This window comes from Uranotaenia lowii, chromosome 1 (assembly GCF_029784155.1).
Source record: "Uranotaenia lowii strain MFRU-FL chromosome 1, ASM2978415v1, whole genome shotgun sequence".
NCBI lineage: Eukaryota > Metazoa > Arthropoda > Insecta > Diptera > Culicidae > Uranotaenia > Uranotaenia lowii.
The window spans coordinates 124,906,115-124,925,493 of NC_073691.1; the positions used below are offsets into that span (position 1 = coordinate 124,906,115).

General features: G+C 39.7%; 1 protein-coding gene across 5 annotated transcripts in view; it reads right to left on the reverse strand.

Annotated features, from left to right (window-relative positions):
• The window catches only part of LOC129739811 (serine-rich adhesin for platelets), a 52,480-nt gene that overhangs the window by 10,140 nt on the left and 22,961 nt on the right, over positions 1-19,379 (reverse strand). For all 5 annotated transcript variants that reach the window (XM_055731338.1, XM_055731333.1, XM_055731336.1 and 2 more), the window contains 3 exons: positions 3,082-4,418; positions 2,363-3,024; positions 156-2,189 (listed from right to left, as the gene is read on the reverse strand). In XM_055731338.1, the coding sequence (XP_055587313.1) occupies positions 156-2,189; positions 2,363-3,024; positions 3,082-4,273 (3,888 nt within the window). In that variant the 5' untranslated portion in view covers positions 4,274-4,418. The remainder of the gene's footprint in view (positions 1-155; positions 2,190-2,362; positions 3,025-3,081; positions 4,419-19,379) is intronic.

The following is a 19,379-nucleotide window of genomic DNA, read 5'->3' on the forward strand; positions in this document are numbered from 1 at the left end:
AATATAAATCTAGGGGTTATTTCCTATGCAACCTGTTGTTGGTGTGAATCAAACAATATGGTTAGACTATTTCTAAAAATATTTGATGTAACGCATTCGATTAACGTTGGGTAAAACATATTAGAAAACTATATGTATAGACAGTTCCAACTTACCACTATCCTACGAGGAACATCGTCGAGGTCTATTCGGGTAACATTTCGATTAGATTTTAAAGCTTCATTTAAATAATCTAACCCTGTAGCCAACACATTATTGTTGCGCAAATCAATTCTTTGAAGGGTTGAGTTTCCGCCAAACTCAATAACCTCGGCCATTGCCTTGGCCCCATTATCTGATAAATGGGTTCCTTGTAGTCCCACACTCGTCAAACTGTTATTAGTTTTCAGGCTAGTTTTGATAGTCGAAATAAAATCATTGCACAGTAAATTACTTCCAACATTGAGGATTTCCATTGTAGAAGTGTTCTCTATTAGATCAGCAAAATGACGTGCCGAATTTCTGCTGATTTCATTGTTCCATAGAACTAGGACCTGAAGACCCGAGGGCACCGACAACGGCTGATCGATATGCGAAGCAAACCTGTTAGCATTTGATTGTTGACGCTCCAATGTTCCATTTCTCGTCGCAAACCTTGATTCAATTATTTTCAAACTACTTTTAGAATCATTTGAGTCTACAGAAGTTTCACTGTTAAGACTTTCCGAGCTAAAAGAACGTTCACTAGGGAAAACTGGTGGACGATCCCCGCTCAAGAACGCGCTATCAAATTCTGAGGAACATGTGCTCTCCAACGAACGCGAAACTGGTTTATCCTTAGTTCCCACCTCGACTATTTTCAACGGATTGCTTTCCTTTTTACTTCCTTCGATGGTTGGAATGATATCACCTAACTTGTTATCTTTGACGGCTTCTTTCGTTTTATGCAATGAACTATCTAGATTATTGGTTTCTTCTTCCTGCCTTTGTGACTTCTCCAGATACAGTTGAAGTTCATCTTTTTTAACAGGAACCAACGGTGTTGCTGGGGCACTATCATCGTTTTCCGCCTTTATTGGTTTTGTACTTTCCGTATCATCTTTGGTTATGAGACGATCTTTGCTGTTGTTATTTATGTTCCTATCTACTTGGAGTGTTTCTTCAACAATTTTAAGACTCACTTCGTCTTCATCATAATCTTCACACGCTTCTTGTAAATCTTCTTCCATTGGATCTGGCTTTTTGTCCTGTTGTTCTGTTAACTGTGGTTCAACATTCATTTGCATAAGTTCAGGCATACACGTTTCAAACTCACTCAGAACACTGTCCTGTTTAGCTAACCTTGCCTTCTTGGGACTTTTAGCATCTTCAGTGTTAACATCGATATTCAACAACACCGAATCAACTCCACCACCACTGTCTTCTTCGACGTTAGCAGTTATATCCTTTGGCAAACTAACATCCACAGCACTGTCATTGATGGCTTTCTGTTCTGTAGCATCGATTTCTTGTTTGAAGGGTTCGTTTAGTTCACCCGATATTAACGTCAATCCTTTTCCCTCAACGATGCTTTTAGGGTTATCTAGTTCCGCGAGTTCTTCGAAGAGTAGCTTTTCTGTTAACACTTCGGCGTTATTACCATTACCATTATTGTTTTTTTCAATTTCAGTAGAAAGGCTACTATGAAAACCACTATCATTATTTGTACTTATGATCTCCGTCTGTTCCAAATCTTGAATCGTGTCGGAAGTTGTTAAGTCCAACATAGGAGGTGCCTCATCTTTCAGATCTTCGACCATCTGCGAAGAAGCTGGAATTTCATGCTTTCCTGTCGTCGGTGAAACTGTGATGAGGAACACTTCATCCGGCGGCGTATTGATTATTGGTAGTGCTGGTGTCGGTGGTGGGGTCATCGGAGTCACAATCACTGGTGCAGATGCCGGTGCAAGTGCTGATTCTGCAATAATTTCTGTAGTTGCTGCTGACTTGACGGGTGCAGCAGTTTCGCAAATTTGTTTCCCTCTGTGCTGATGAAGGTGGGATGCTTTGCCAAATGTGTTTGGAAAATAGTTTTTGTTGTTGTGTATGTTGTTCAGACTGCTGGATAAGTCAGAGAAATTAAATTCGGCTTTGCTTTTGGTTTCCTGCATAGTTTTCAGGTAGATAGATTGTTCGATCAATGCAGTCACTATATATTCCACACCCCTGTCCTAAAAATAGAAACATTTATCATTAGTTAATATAAATCAAAATGGTATAACTACGTTTGAAAATCCACAAATGCATTTCATAACACCAAATTAGTTATTCCAAACGAATCAATGCAAACGAATCGTTTTTTAATCTAGTTTGCTAAGGGAATTATTAAAAATATAAAACTTACCCCAATATTGTTATTTGAAATGTCTAATAATTGTATGTAGTAGTTCGATCTCAACAAGTCCGCAATGCTCTTGGCATCCTCCCATGTAAGTTGATTGTTGGCCAACGATAGCTCTCGTAATACTGTGTTTCGCCTTAGAATATTACATAGTGTTGCCAGTGGTCGTTGCGATAGTTCGCAATGTTCCAGTTTCAGCGTATGTAAAGCAGAACCATTTAAGGACTTTGCAAGGTTCATGGCGTGATGTTCGGATATACCCGGACCACGAGCAATAAGTATGTTAAGAGCTTGACTCTTTTTAATCATGTTTATGCATGACAGCCAACTTTTGTTTGTCATCATGAGGTTGTCAGAAATATCGAGTTCGTTTGCTGCCTCGTAATACTCAATCATATCAAATAATACGCTGGCACTGTTATCGTCAAGGCCAGCATGCGATGCATTGATGCAACGGTATTGGACTCGTTTGAAGACTTCTTCTAGTGCCTCACATGAGCTCTGATCGAGATTTAGATCTCTTAGTGAAAGAAGAGGGACTCGCTGACAAAGTGTTAGATCCAATTCTTTTAAATGATCTAAAATAACCGTCAATGGTTTGGTAGAATGTTTTAAGCAGGATTTTTTATACCGATCAACCAACTCTTTCGCACTGATGACAGTTACTGTAATAATAAAATCGTTATTCAAACCAATATTATGCAAACTTTAAAAAAAATTACCACATGCCCATGGATCAATTGGTTCCAAGTATCCGGTTATAAGCAGTGAATCTTTTGGAAACGAAACTTTGCGCTTTTCTTTGACGAATTGCTCTCCTCGTTTGTATTTTTTTAGACTACTATGTAATTGTGGAGGTGAAGATGACTGCCGGTAACTGTCGTCACAAGGATGGATTAGCTGCGGCACTTCTTGTTCCGGATTTGAGTGTTCCATGGGACAACCAATCGTAATTTTACATTCTTCCGTTTTCAGAGATTCGGCCTCCAATTGAACATTGGGCAATTGGGTGCTGACTATGGCGATACTGGTGGATGATGTAGTATTATTTTGTTGGTCAGCTGCCAGGGGCGAAACGGAAGGTGACGTTGAGGTCGAGGACGCCGTTGGTGTACTTGTATTGGACGCCAATGATGAGGAAGAGGACGCAGAGGATGGGGTTACTTTGGTGGAGGGAAAGATTTGTACTATCTCTATTGGTGCTTGGTTGTTCATCACTTCACGTTTATCTTCGTCAGCTTGTTCAGTTTGTCCAGCAATTCCAATCGATTCTGGCAAGAGAGATCTGTTACCAGAACCCGATGGAATCGGGTATTTTGGTTGTCCACTAGTTGCTGCTTCACTACAACTGTCGTTGAGATTATTTTTGATAATGGCGCTGGTTTGATTCAAAGGTTCTTTAGTATTGATCGTAGTTGCAGATTCTGCATCATATTCTTCTGACGAGGACGGAGTTGATAGAGATGACGAGGACTGTATTGGAAGGTTTCTTGAATTTACTACGTTCACATCCTGCTCCGCCACTTCTTGTGGCACTAATAGTGACTGTTGTGTATGTTGATTAGTAGTTACACCCTCAATTAATGCCACTGTACTGGCTTCGGACGAAACTACTGAGTCAGTAAGACAGGTTGCGCTATTCTCCGTCATCGCTGCTGTTGGCATAAGTCCAGCCTCAAAAGAAACATTCGAATTGGACTCGACTACATCTTCCCCGGTGCTGCAAGATCTTGTTGACGGCGAAAACGATGATACGGTCGTGGGTGAAGATGATGATGAAGGTGAAACTTCGACCAATGTCGATTCTTCATCTTCTTCCGTGCAAACATTTGTAGCCGAAACCGAGGGCGTCGTAGTGTTGGTGCTGACGGATTTATCCGAATTATCAGTGTTGCTTGAGGGATCAATGTTCATCTTTTTTATATGATGGTTCAATTTTGAGATTTTCTGAATGCTCCTCTCGTTTAGTTTATACACTAAGGCTTCCGTTTATGTGAATCAGATGTTTCACGATGACAATTTTTTTTTGTTATTAAAAACACGCACTCGTTTGCACTGCCTATGGATAAAATGGAAAATAAACAAAATATGTAATTCGCTTTTATAGAGTGTGATCAGAATTCGTTTTTATAATAATTAAAACTTGTGAAATTTTTGAACATCGAATGACGACATGATTAAAATTTTAAAAAAATCAGACTTTTGCGCAGCTTTTGATCTGCTGAGCAAAAACTAGCGAATCGATTTTCTTCAAATTTTATGCAATGATTCTTCATTCATATCTGCACATTCGGTGAAAAAATGGTGTTGATCCAAAGCGCCCAATTCAAATTCGAGCTGAGCGAAGTTGTGTATCACCTGGACTACCATGGGAAGGAAAGGGTTAAGGATGGTCCAAAATAGGTTCAGAGGGTGGTTCAAAATAGAAACCTGGTGGTCCAAAATACCGGCCAGAGTAATGATCGAAGAAACGCGTTTTAGGCTTAAATCTTATTACATTGCAACAAACGACAATATGTTTCGATAGAAAAAGCCATGATCTTCGTAATGAACGGATAAAGCAGTCGAAAATTGTGACATGTACTTTTTTATTTCAGAAAATAGCATAGTCACTTCCCAAAGCGCTCCAAAATAGGTCTGTTACCCTACTCGGATTACAGCTGGAAAGAGTACAATTTCCTGTAATGCGCCCCATCTTTGACCATTCCCATGCCCATTCCGAGAAGATTAATAAAAAGATTTATAATAATAAACAATTATTGTTTATTTGAAATGGCTCAAATCTTTTATGAATATTTCTCTTCTACACGCAGCGAAAAGTAGTATACCATTGAACTAAAAAAATACATCTTTGATTCAAAAACCTTGTGTACATTGGAACAAAATCCAATTTTCTTGATTCAAGTAAATTATATTGAACCGAACTTTTTTCCCATAAAACCAATGTTCCAAACTTTTAAAATCAAAATATTTAATTTGAATTCAAAGAATTTTTTTTGAACTCAGAATCAAAGTGAAAATTCATTGATTTAGATGATTTATCTTTTGAACCAAACTTTTTTTTTGTCAAACCGTCAAACCGTAACGTGATGGTGTGGGGTGCTTTTCTTGGGATGGGGTGGGCAATTTGGTAAAAATTGACGGAATCATGACAGCTGAGTCATATTGCGATATCCTGCGGGAAAACCTCGAGGTATCCCTCATCAAGACGGGCCTCGAAGAGCGCTTCGTTTTACAGCAGGATAACGATCCATAGCATACGGCCAATCTGACGGAGTTATTTTTCCTTTTCTGCCGCATCAAACCCCTTGAATGGCCCCCACAAAGTCCTGATCTGAACCCCATCGAAAATCTGTGAGCCATCCTCGATGCTCTGATTGATAAGACTGTGTGACAAATAAAAGTACTTATTTTGATGCCCTGGAGCATGCTTGGGAAGAACTCGACCCACAACACTTGCACAACCTTGTTGAAAGTATGCCGAAGCGCTTGCAGGAGGTGTTGAAGGCTGAAGGAGGCCATACCCATTATTAAATCGTTCTTGTTTGCCTTCAGCTTGAATTCTTTGAAGCTGTACTGATCTGGACATTTTATTTTGCCCCTGTTTTTTTTTTTTTTGGAATATTAACTGTTCTTTATCTATCAGAAAAACTTTCTTTTTTTTCCAGCGCAACATTAACAAAAATTGAAAAGAACATAATAAACAATATTTTAAAAATGATTACGATGTGTTTTCGTTGAATTTTAACCATCATGGATAAAGCGAGAAGGATGATCGAGAACTCTGGTATGTGGCCCGAGGCCGTGTTGACGGCAGTTTATTCGATTAACCGAAGCGCTACATCCGCTGAAAACTCCCTTCGAAAATTGGCATGGCCAAAAGCCAAACGTTTCTAAGTTGCGTGTATTTGGAAATACAGCATTTTTTGAAGATATTGGAAAGCACTTTATTCATTACCAACATAATTTTCCGATAACGTGAGCTTATTGCCAGGATAATTCCAAATGGAATACTGCGAAATGTGCTGTGATTATTATTATTAAGTTTTATTCATCTAACATATTTGTTTTCATGAATCAAAAGGATCTATACAAAACAATTAGATAACACGAAACAATGAAGACTGACGTACTCGGTTGATGAATCGGCTATATTCAATCTCGTGCATCTTGGTTACCTTAGATTCAAGTATTTTAGTTAATTCTTCTATACCCCTTGACCTTTTCGCTATATTTTCATTGTAAAGTGTTGCCATTTTGTCATAGTTTAAGTAAGAATATGAAGAATTAGGGCGCCAAAAAGTGTAATTATGAGTTCAAATAAAATGAAATGCCTCTTCCTGTTTCATTAGTCGACAAGTAAAGACTTATTTTTACCATCCGAAATGGTCTGCCCAAACATTTGGTGCCGTGACCAGGATGTAGGAGACTTTCGCCAGAAGTACATCACTTCTGCTCAGCGTTAAGTAACCTACCCTGAGATGACGTCTTCGTCGGGAATCATCCGAGTCGTTGCGTTAAGTCCCGCGCGTGTGCCGTGACAGGCGCGAGTCTAGGATAAGCTGCTCTTGATCAGACACACGACGGGCAAAGTGGCAACCTCGAACCCTGAAGATAAGAGGTCGGGCCTCGAGTCGTTAGAGGAGAGGTCAGGCCTCAAACCTTCAGGCGGAGAGGTTTGTGTGGTCAACCCCGAGTCTTTATGATAAGGGGTCGGGTCTAGAGTCGTAAGAGGAGGGATCACGCCCCCTTATCAACAAGAGGAGGGGTACAAGTGGTCACCTCGAGTCATTACGAGGAGAGGTCAGATTTCAAGTCGTTAGAGGAGAGATCGGGCCTTGAATCGTACAGAGGAGAGGTAAACCTCGAGTCGTTGCGAGGAGGGGTCGGATCTCAAGTCGTTAGAGGAGAGATCAGGCCTCAAGTCGCGAAGAGGGGAGGTTTGTGTGAGAATCTCGAGTCATTGCGAGGAGATGTCGGTTCTCAAGTCGTTAGAGGAAAGTTCAGGGGTCGAGTCGTAAAGACGAGAGGTTTTGCTGAAAGTAGTCTCGTTAATGAGTATTGCCTTGGAGCGCATTAGCGCGAATAGACCTCCCACTATTGAAGCATAGTACATAGTACAATGTACTAAACAGTTCGAGGTGGGAACCAGGTCTGCGGCCCCAGGTGGAGTTTAGGGAGTAGGGGGTATACACGGAGTATATCATGGGTCTTCCCATTGTACCCATGGACCCAGAGTAGCAATCTGGGGGGGGCCTTGGAATACAATCCGTAAACCAGGATTTACCACCTGTGGTTACCAACTAAACAAAAAAAAAACCTACCCTGGGTAACCCTAAACCGAACCTGACTACCGTAGCTGATCATTGGCCAACATAGAATCCAACCTGTACCCATTTATCTACGATCCAAGCAGTGACGTTGCCCAGTTAAAGGTCCTGTTCTGGTTCAACAATGCGATCCGGATGGGTGGTACTGGTGTTATTGGTTCAACATCAGCCATTCGGAATCCTACCGTACTGGCTACCGGCCAGTACTCACTTCGAAAGTGCTACGAAGGTACTTTGAAGTCAGTGTGCCCATTGTAGAACAAGGTGGTAAAGGAGCCCAACAAATACAATGAGAACTACAAACCTTCCTGTGAGTGTATCCTGGCCCAACCCGACCCCGGTAAGAAAGCAACCCGAATGGATGAAACTGGTGTTATGGTTCTACACAAGCCATCCGGGCTGACTGTCCGGTCAGTACTAGCTGTGAATGCAATTTGCAGTGTTTCTTTTTGGTCCCAGTCCAAACTATCCCGCGGCCAGTGCGATGTGTCCAAAATCCAGAAGAGAGCCGCTTAAGATGTACCTACGAATTCCGTAGCAACGAGTGTCCGAAGTTCAGCAGCTATTATCCGGTCTGCATAATGTGAGAGTGCCCTTTTCAATATTGTTCCTGTTTGTAGTTAGTCGAGTTTGTTTTGTTGTTTTTTTTTTTGTAGTTTCAACGCTTGGATCAAAACAATGTAGGGTTGCAATAATTTAAACAGTCGTTTAAGGTGGCCGGTATGTTCAATCTCGTGCATATTGGTCACTTTCAATTCGCGATTTCGAAGCTAATGTTTGACAGATCGTGTGCGTGCGTGTAAACAAACAGGTGGAAATACTTGCTTGTAATAAATCATTATTTTCTCTGATTTGGTGAGGATTTTCAAAAAAATATCGATACAAATTTAAAGTAGAAGGTTCAGAGATTATTGTGGGCTATAGGATTAATTGTGTATGTGCCGTGAAGCATCGCAAATCGACAACAAAAAAGGTCAATTTTTAACTACTCCAAAAACCCTTCTGAGTATTTCACATATTTTTGAATGAAAACTTAAGCCAAATACATATTTTCCATTGCAGTTTGTTAAAAAGGGCTTGTGATATAGCTCAGTTGGCAAGTCTGTTGTCTCCTGAGCCGATGTCCGCGAGTTCGAGCCCAATAGTAAACATCGAACACAGTTGTACCGGATAAGTTTTTCAATAACAATTCGCCAACTGCAACGTTGATAAAGTCGCGAATGCCATAAAAATGGTAAAACGACTATAATCGAAACAAAAAAAAAAAAGTTTGTTAAAAGAGAAGTCAATTAATATTCCTTCAAAATTTGGGAAACATTCAACAATTGGTAAGCTAGAATTTTTTTATTCGAAAAACATATTTTTTTGCTATTTTTTATTAGGTTTCCTTCTGCAGCTGCATACAATCAGGCGTAATATTTTTAAAGCTGGAAGGCGGATTTGGATATTTGATGTTGGATGAAATGAAAAAAAAATTATGTTCGGGCACGGCCGATGGGGGGTTCGGATTTCGGGGTATTTCTTCCCGTCTCTCGTCGACGGCATCCACCAGCAGCAGGAATGTAAGGTGAGTCGCTTTCACTTGGCACCAACAGCTGTTTACCCGCTCTGGGGGGAGTTTTGTTTGCACTCTTTTGGGGTACGTTGTATGGAGTACCACCACGCAATTTGATTGCGCTTATGTTGCCACCACTTATTTAAACCGATTTCGGATGCGTTATAGAGGTAAGTCGCGTGCTCAAATTGATTTATGGTTGTAATATGTCCTTTTTATGTTCACTTGACACTTTAATCAATTTGTTCGCAAACACCAATATTTGTGATCGTACCTTAGCATAAGATCAACTCTCTCTCTCGCAGCATAGCAAACAACGCGGAGAGAGTTCGCATAATTGTGTAGTAAGCCATCTTAGAATTAAGTTAGAATAGATCAGAACATTGAATTAAAAGCACGGAATTTTACTTCATCACCAATAAAGTGTTTAATTAATTAAACACTTTATTGTAGGGTTGCCATCCGTCCCGCAAAAGCGGGACATGTCCCGCTTTTTTGTTGAATGTCCCGCCGTCCCGCTTTTTCCTCAAAATGTCCCGCTTTTTCATGGAGAACTTTTGCGAAATTCACTGACTTACTCTGGAAAAAATCAAACATTATCATCAATTTAAATTCATTCACTCAACAAAAAATCTTCAGAATACGTATATTTTCTCAAAATAAGCAACTCAGAACAAAAAAAATTTGAATACGTCTTTTTTTCTCAAAGTTAGCATCAATTTTTTCAGTGTTTATATAAAGACAATACTGAATAGCCCTAAGGGCATCCGCAGCAATCGCGAGTATAGTGAAAATGCTCACGCGTTTGATCACTCTCATACCGCACCGGGGGTTAGTATGAGGGTGAGCAAAATAGGGCCGCTGCCGTCGGGACCGACAAAATCACCAAATTTGCTCACTAGAAAGGGGCGAGAGCAAACATGCACTGAAAAAAATCTACCATTTAAGGCTAAGTTAAACAAACGATGCTTATTAAAATTTTGTAATTTTGGTAAACAATTTGTTAATTAATTAAGCAATTGTGGCTCTTCTTTTGATTCGGTCGAATGTGCGGACGGAATTTTGTTCGCGGGGGGATCGGAAATGTGTCGAAGATTATATAGAGCCATTTTGGAAGCATTCTGTGCTGGGTCGAAAGAGGTGAAAATTTAGGCCCTCGGAATTGGTGGCCCAGGGTTTGTTCTTTGCAGCCGAGTGGGTCGTCGGAATTAGCATAATTTTGAACAGTGCAGAACTTGCAATTGACCAGCATCGAGTAACAACAACGTAAGCGATGAAGGAGAGTGAAAAAACTGTTTATTTAGCGAAAATTTATATTTTTTTCTACCCTCCGTACAGCTTGGAAAAGTAAGCAGCAGATAGAAGAAAAAACTTCACCGTCTGACCGGGTTCATGAGCAGCATCTTTAGCAGATAGGTTTGAACCGGGGCAATGACGCATACAATCCTCCTTCTCGCTGCGCTACACCATTGCAAACGGTTCCGACTCACTGAAGCCGAAGTCTTAGACCAGCGGCAGAAAACCTCCTGTTTGATTGTGGAACTCCACAGCAGCTGGCATGTTTCGCGCAAGTTCCGCTGAGTTTTGGATGATTCCGGCTGCAACTGCACAGAAGTTCTTGCTGCATCCACAACCTGACCCGGTTGCTGGTCGCTCGAAACTGTGTGGCCCTGTTGCTGCTGTATGGCATATTCAACCAGCATGTCGACTTTGGCGTCACATAACGGATAGCAGTTAACCCGTCGAATAACCTCCAACAATCGCTATATGCATTATAATAATTAATTATTTATAAAAATGATAATAACCGAAATTAAAGCGAAAAAACTATCGACTCCGAAAATTTATTCGATCAGTAAATTTAATTTAATATTTATTTTCTGTTAAAGTTTTCTCAGTGCAATGCACAATTTAAAAATAATATGCTTCCACCCGGTGCGCGAAAGAGTGTGTATACCAAAATCGGTCCGCTGAAATGAGCAAAATCGGGCCGCGTATACTCCCGTATTGGTGCGTTTGCTCTAAAGTTACAATAATATTCTGATTCAGTTAAGCGTTCTAGGAGCACGTTCAATCAATGCAATGTAAATAACTTTGGTTATGAAGAAAATATTGTGTAAGGAGGATCTCCAAATTATTATAGATCTTGATTTTTCGACAGAATCATGGATGCACAAAGGTGTTTTACGCGATATTAAATCCACCATTTACATGTAGGACATGAAATATTTCTCTCAAATAACGTGTTTATTTGCAAGAATCGTGGAAATAAACGGTGTTTATGATAAAAAAAACCGTGTAAATAGAAGTCATGTAAGAAAAAATGAGCCAAATCAATCCGCGTTACAAGAAAACCTTAGTGTACTATCTATAAATTACTTTGGCTGATGGTATACGTATAAGTTTGGCAATAAAGTCTGCTTCATTTAATATTGGAACAAATTCATTTGCTCATTGTGGCGCTCCTAGTGGACGGATTTGGAAACTTTTTTCACCCACGTGTCGGGAAATTCATTACCTTTCACCATGTACCGCCATGGAAGCCGAACGGAGAGATCAAATTGTGCACAGTTTTCTTGAAAATCCATTGTTGTCGGCATCGAAGCTAGCTAAACAGCTTAAAATGCCCAGAAATACCGTATGGCGTGTTATCAAGCAGTACTAGGAAACATTGACGACGGCTCGGAAGCCGCATTCGAAGCGTCGGAGTGGAACTGTCGACAGGAAACTGCGTGGGAAAGTCATCAAGGCCGTCAAGAGGAATCCCAATCTTTCAGACCGCGATTTGGCCAATAAGTTCCAGGCCGCTCACAGTACGGTGCGACGAATTCGTCTCCGGGAAGGATTAAGGTCATTCCGAGCCAGCAAACAGCCAAATCGGACGCTGAAGCAGAACAATGTGGCCAAAATCCGTGCTCGAAAGCTGTATGACCAAGTTCGACGGATGTAAAGTCTGCTTCATTTAATATTGGAACACAAACAATTGCGTGTAGTTCAGTCATTTATTAACGAATTCATAATATGTTTTTCATACAAATGTAGCATTTTCTTTACTCTTTCATAAAAAAAAATTAAAAAAATTATTCATTGCTGTTTCGAAGAAATTCTCGTACTCGTACTCGTAAGAAAACTGTGCACAATTTGATCTCTCCGTTCGGCTTCCATGGCGGTTGTTTACAAAATGCTATCGTTTGGTGTTATGACATAAATACATGGTGAAAGGTAATGAATTTCCCGACACGTGGGTGAAAAAAGTTTCCAAATCCGACCACTAGGAGCGCCACAATGAGCAAAAGAATTTGTTCCAATATTAAATGAAGCAGACTTTACAATAAAGCTTTTTTAAGAGTTTCTTAAATGTCCCGCTTTTTTCGGCTGTGTCCCGCTTTTTTGTTGTGAAATGTCCCGCTTTTCTTTGAAAGTATCTGGCAAGCCTACACTAAGGTTCTAATTCAGTTAAGTCAACAAACAATTCTGAGATTTGTGAAAAATTTAACAAACATTTTTCTACGATTGGGAAAAAACTAGCTAATGAAATCCCATCTGATCCCGGCAGTGATCCTTTGTCGCATATTAATAGTGTACAAAATACAATATTTTTACGTCCAGCTAGTGTCAACGAGGTTCGACTAGTAATTCTATCTCTTAAAAATAAAAAGAGTCGTGGACCGGATGGATTTCCTGTAGATGCGTTAAAAAATAACAACGAAATTTTCTCTGGTATACTCATGCAATATTTTAATCACATGTTAGAGACAGGAGTTTATCCGGATTGTCTTAAAGTTGCAAAAGTTATTCCCATTTTTAAGGCAGGTGATCCACATGACGTAAATAATTACCGTCCAATTTCAACCTTAAGTGTTTTTAGTAAAGTTTTTGAAAAACTTCTAATGAATAGAATTGAAAATTTTTTAAATCAGGAAAATATACTGTACAAATTGCAGTACGGTTTCAGACCTGGATCGAGTACGCTAATTGCTATCACAGAGTTAGTTGATTCTATTATTTCAAAAATTGATTCAAAGAATATCGTTGGTGCTTTGTTCTTGGATCTTAAAAAAGCCTTTGACACACTAAACCACGACATATTATTGTCCAAATTGAATGAATACGGAATAAGAGGTGCTGCTAACAACATCCTTCGCAGTTATTTATCGGAAAGGAAACAATTCGTAGCGATCGAAAATACTAGAAGCGATTTGAGAAACATTGATATTGGTGTACCCCAAGGAAGCAACATTGGTCCGTTACTTTTTCTTTTGTATGTAAACGATCTTTGTAATTTACCACTGAAAGGCACAGCTCGATTATTTGCTGATGATACAGCTATTTTTTATTCAGCTGCATCAACGAATGTTATAACTCAACAAATTGAAAATGATTTGAAGTTACTATCAAAATATTTTAAATGCAACTTGCTTTCTCTAAACTATACAAAAACCAAATATATGTTGTTTCGTTCTTCACATAAAAAAATACTGTCAAATAATGACCCAATTATGGATGGAATTGTTATTGAGAGAGTTCATTACTTCAAGTACCTAGGAATTTTCTTGGATGAAACACTTTCTTGGAGTTGTCACACAGAGAACCTAGTAAAAAAAATTTCTCCTCTTTGCGGTGTTTTGTGGAAATTAAGAAACTTAGTACCCCAACATGTTCTTTTAAAGTTTTACTATGCATTTATTCAGTCTCATCTAAACTATCTTATTTTGATATGGGGAAGAGCCTCCTTGTCACATCTTCAAAAACTTCAGACCCTACAGAATAGATGTTTGAAAAACATCTTCAGACTACCCCTGCTTTTTCCTACCCAACAGCTATACTCTCTGGGAACGCACAACATTCTTCCAATAACCGAACTCTGTAATTTGCAAACCGTTATATATGTTCATGATAATATACACTCGAGTAGCAATAACCAAAACCTTAATTTTACTACGGGATTAAGAACCCACAATACCCGTCAAAATAATTACTTGCAACGATGCCGATCCATGACATCTTTAGGGCAAAAAAGAATTTCTTTTATAGGACCTACAATATACAACGCTTTACCTACTGAAATAAAGACCATCAACAACCGTTCCATGTTTAAAGTCAAAGTAGTACAGTTATTAAAAGAAAAATTGAATCGTTAAAAAAGTTGATCAACAACCAGTTTTTTTTAAATCAAATTTTGTTTGTTTTTGTAGCATCGTAGTTTTCTTTTGTCGTACTTTTAACAATTAATAAGTAAACTTAAGTAAATGTAGCATAATATTTGATTAGTTAACATTATTAAAAAAAAAGAAATGGATCTCTTTAAAGGAAATTTTCTTCCATTGAGATCCTTATCGTAATATTGTTTAATTATACCAAAAAAAAAAAAAAAAAAAAAAAAAAAAAAAAAAAAAAAAAAAAAAAAAAAAAAAAAAAAAAAAAAGTGTTCTTGCAGCACGTAAGCCAAAGTATGAAAAAAAAACTGTCGAGGTTGCCCTCAGATAATTTTTAGTTATAGAATTATACTTTTATACTTTTTTGCCTAGTTCTTAGTTAAATTTCCAAATATTATACACCACCATTTTCGACTCAATTGTCAAAAGTATATAAAGATAAAAATTTTCTTGATGTTTTCAAACTTTTGAACAAATTACCAAACAAACTAATTTTTAAAAATTAAACAATGGTTTTTAACGCGATATCGATCAATCCGCCGTTCACATGTTCGATTTGAAATATTTTTTCTCAAATAACGTGTAATTTGCGAGAACCGTGGAAAAAAATGGTGCATATGGCAAAAATCGCTGTTAATAGAAGTCATGTAAGAAAAAATGAGCAAAATCAATCTGCGTTATAAAAAACCTTAGTGTACTTTCTATGAACAGCTTTGCCTGATGGTAAACGCATGATGCATCTAGATTCCATCATGGGTAAACGTATAAGTTTGGCTACACAATTAAGCTTTTTTTAAATTTTTTTTAAGTGCCCCGCTTTTTTCCGCTGTGTCCCGCTTTTTTTCGTGAAATGTCCCGCTTTTTTCTGAAAGCAACTGGCAAGCCTAGTGTTGTGGCCATGAAAAGCCATTGGACTGTAGGGCGGCGCTTGGCAAAACAACCACTGATGGGACTCACTCCCCCTGCGGGAGCGAGCCTCTCCTAGACAACCCCTGGTGGTTGTCTCACCAGTGGAGGCAGGTCCTCGGACTGGCTGCCTGGAGGCCAAGGCCGGGTCGATCACTGGCTCGCAGTGATCGCAAACTAAACTCTTCTAAGGGGGCTCTGATAAGAGCCGATTGGATCGGGAGCAAGCGAGGAGGAAGCACGGAGGAATAACACTTATTTACTGCTGGAGCATTCTAGATTTATTTTCTCTCTATTCACTATATACTGAATTCACTTTTCCTTATCCTTCTTGTTCCTCTTCGGGTGGCCTCGGAGAAGGCCACTGATGGCTGGCTCGCTTACTCTTCCTTCTTCTCCGATTGCTCTGCTGGTTCGATATAGCCGCGATGGTGGTTGAATGATTACTGATGATGCAACGCGCGGGAGCGCGCGTTTTTATACTTTCGTCCCGTCGGCTGCTGCTCGCTGATTGGCTGGCGCTCCTCTCGCGTTCATCCCCTCTCGCTCTCTTCTCAGTCCGCTTGTCGGACTGAACATACTCCCCACCGAAAAGTGAGAAGCTGTCCCGGTTGGTGGTTGTCGTCGAACTTTCTGGAACCTTCGAATCAGAAGTGTTCGGCGACACCTGGGTTGTCAATGGCGCGCTTGCTGGAATGCGAACCCGAGCTGCTGAAGCTGGCATGAAGTCCCGGTTGGTGGTTGTCGTCGAACTTTCTGCAACCTTCGACGAACTTTCTGGAACTTTCGATGGTCTTTCTGGAACCTTCGAACCAGCAGTGTTTGGCGACGTACTGCTTGTGAATGGCTCACCTGCTGGAATGTGAACCCGGGCTGCTAAACCTGGCCTGGATTCCGATTCTGCTGGACCCACTTGCTTGGATCGCCCGACTTTGTCGCGATCCTGCGATGGAAGACTCGCCTCTTCTGGGGAGACCAATTGTCGCTGGCAACTGTCAGGCTGTGGCTGTTGAATTGGCAGTGCTCGAACCCATTCGAGCCGACTCTCGATGGCCACGGATACCTCTTCGTACAGCGCCACGAACTCAAAGTAAATGTCGTCTTGCTGCTCTCGGTCGGCTGGTGACGACAGTGCGATGATCTTTTGGTGATGCTTGGTGTACACTGCTCTGGAATCCTCGACACTTCGATGGTACACCCTCAGTTGAGCTGCGGTTAGCCCAACCTTTTCGTTTCCTGCTCGCTGGAGAATCGTCTTAATTCGCTGGATGTTGCGCTGCGCCAATCCACGGATGTAGATAAGCGCCTGAAGATTCTCGTTTCTTCTCGCTGGATCTGAATTCATTATCTCTTGCTCACTTTGCTTCCTCTATGCCTCGCTCACAACACTTTGCCTCCCTATCCTCTCTCTCAAGATGAATGACGAAGATTTTCCGTCAAAAGGTACCGGATACTCCATCCGGTTCGAAGGACCATTTCATGTTGTGGCCATGAAAAGCCATTGGACTGTAGGGCGGCGCTTGGCAAAACAACCACTGATGGGACTCACTCCCCCTGCGGGAGCGAGCCTCTCCTAGACAACCCCTGGTGGTTGTCTCACCAGTGGAGGCAGGTCCTCGGACTGGCTGCCTGGAGGCCAAGGCCGGGTCGATCACTGGCTCGCAGTGATCGCAAACTAAACTCTTCTAAGGGGGCTCTGATAAGAGCCGATTGGATCGGGAGCAAGCGAGGAGGAAGCACGGAGGAATAACACTTATTTACTGCTGGAGCATTCTAGATTTATTTTCTCTCTATTCACTATATACTGAATTCACTTTTCCTTATCCTTCTTGTTCCTCTTCGGGTGGCCTCGGAGAAGGCCACTGATGGCTGGCTCGCTTACTCTTCCTTCTTCTCCGATTGCTCTGCTGGTTCGATATAGCCGCGATGGTGGTTGAATGATTACTGATGATGCAACGCGCGGGAGCGCGCGTTTTTATACTTTCGTCCCGTCGGCTGCTGCTCGCTGATTGGCTGGCGCTCCTCTCGCGTTCATCCCCTCTCGCTCTCTTCTCAGTCCGCTTGTCGGACTGAACACCTAGTTTAAAGTCGTTATTTTGAGTTTTAAAAAAGTTATGGCCCATAAAAGTTGAAAAATAATTTTTGAAATTGTGAGTTCATTTCAATACGGTTTTTCTAATTTCTTCAAAACCTTGTTAATTGGATGCAAGATGGTGTTTGTGATTAGTTGAGATTGAAAAATTTGTTGGAATTTGCAAATCTGAGGAAATAACAGCGATTTTCCAAAAACTACTTTTTTCAAAAAAATAAATAAATTTGATTTTCGCATTTTTTCCGCATACTTTATTTGATATCTCACACGTACATTGGAATATCGTAATAAAAATACCATAGGCTAATTTCTTTCAATCTCTAGGATATTTTTTGTGAATACATGAATCTAAAATATCCACGCGTTTTCGAGATATTTGGATTTTTTTTTAAACATAGATTCTTTATTCTTTCTTTATTGGAGCCCATATAAGTTGGATTGGATCCCTCTCATATGCGCGTAAAAACCCTCATCTTTTGCATCAACAGATTACAATTTAAATCCAAATGATACATCGAGTACTTAAAATTAACACACCTTACAATCTAGCAATGTTTGCACATTTAAGTATAGATAAGTGTTGTTTTAAAACAACACTATGCATTAAAGGGTTAAATATTTTTGGCTTTTTCGGTCTTTTTAGTATATCAAACAACTTTGTTTTGAAATACCCAAACAAAACAAAGTTGTTTGATTTACTAAAAAGACCGAAAAAGCCAAAAATATTTAAAACTATACAATTTAAGTTTACTTGGATGCTATTCTATTGACATCTTTCAATGGTTTTGTACTTTGATCGGACCTTATGATCTCTGTTTGGGAAATTTTTATTGAAAATTAAATTTTTACAACCACTAGCCGTACAAAATATCAAATTAAAATTTAACATTTTATACTGTCGTTGGCTGAAACTATTAAATTTTTTATATAACGTATTCATTAAATGTAACAACTAAACCAAATCCAATAGTAAAAGACTACAACTTATAGTTTAAAGTAACAACGAAAAATCGGTCATGCATACAGTCCAACGAGAAGCGCACAAAGTTTAATATAAAGATATGACATAAAATATAGATAATTGGAAAAAATAAAAAAGTTTAGAAAATGAACGAAAAGATTGATTTATATGTAAGTTTTTTTCTGACCGACTGACTATTTTAAAATGGAACTATCAGATAGAATTGACTTTTCTACCTGGTTAATTTCAATTGAAAACAAACTTCAATTTTTCAAAAGAGTGTTTTTTTCCATAATCATTTGGATTTATGAAATCTTAACTCGAAGCAATGTAAAGTCGCCTATATTTTATCGTTCACCTGGAATGTTGCTCACGCAACATCGTACTACTCCAGATGGCAGCAGCAAGAAAGCGAGAAAAACGCAATTAAAGTTTCACCAAAACATTTTGCTGTTATCGCACAGTTTCGCAACTTCTGTTGACTTCAATGCCGTAGATCTCTAAAGTATATTCCTATCATATGAGTCTCGATAAAATTTTTCGAAAATTAACTGTTTTTTCAATGAAAATTCTTGTGTGACATTTATGCCGCGAAATTCTATGAATAGTCGGAAAATGGACGCATATTTGTCACACCACGAACATTTTCTGAGTAGTTGTTTGGTTTGGAATTTCGTGCGTGGCTCTTGTGTTTCATTCGTAAATGGAAGCTTAAATTGAAAAAATCAGGTCTGAATCGGATTATTCGAAAGCGTACATTATTTGGTGACAAACATAAAGTGTTTAACGGGTTCGATCAATAAAACGGCACGGGAGCCATTTGCGGCAGCTAACTCACTGTACAGGAAGCAACATTTCTTCAACAAACTGTCAGCTGCCGTGCTGAAAATGCCGCAACCGCGAGAGCAGCGATACCAGAAGAGTACAATCAATCCGTTTGAAGTGAATACGGTCCTGGAACAAGTTCCGGATGAAGTAACTCTGGCGGCATACTTCGTAAACATTAAAAAACAGACATCT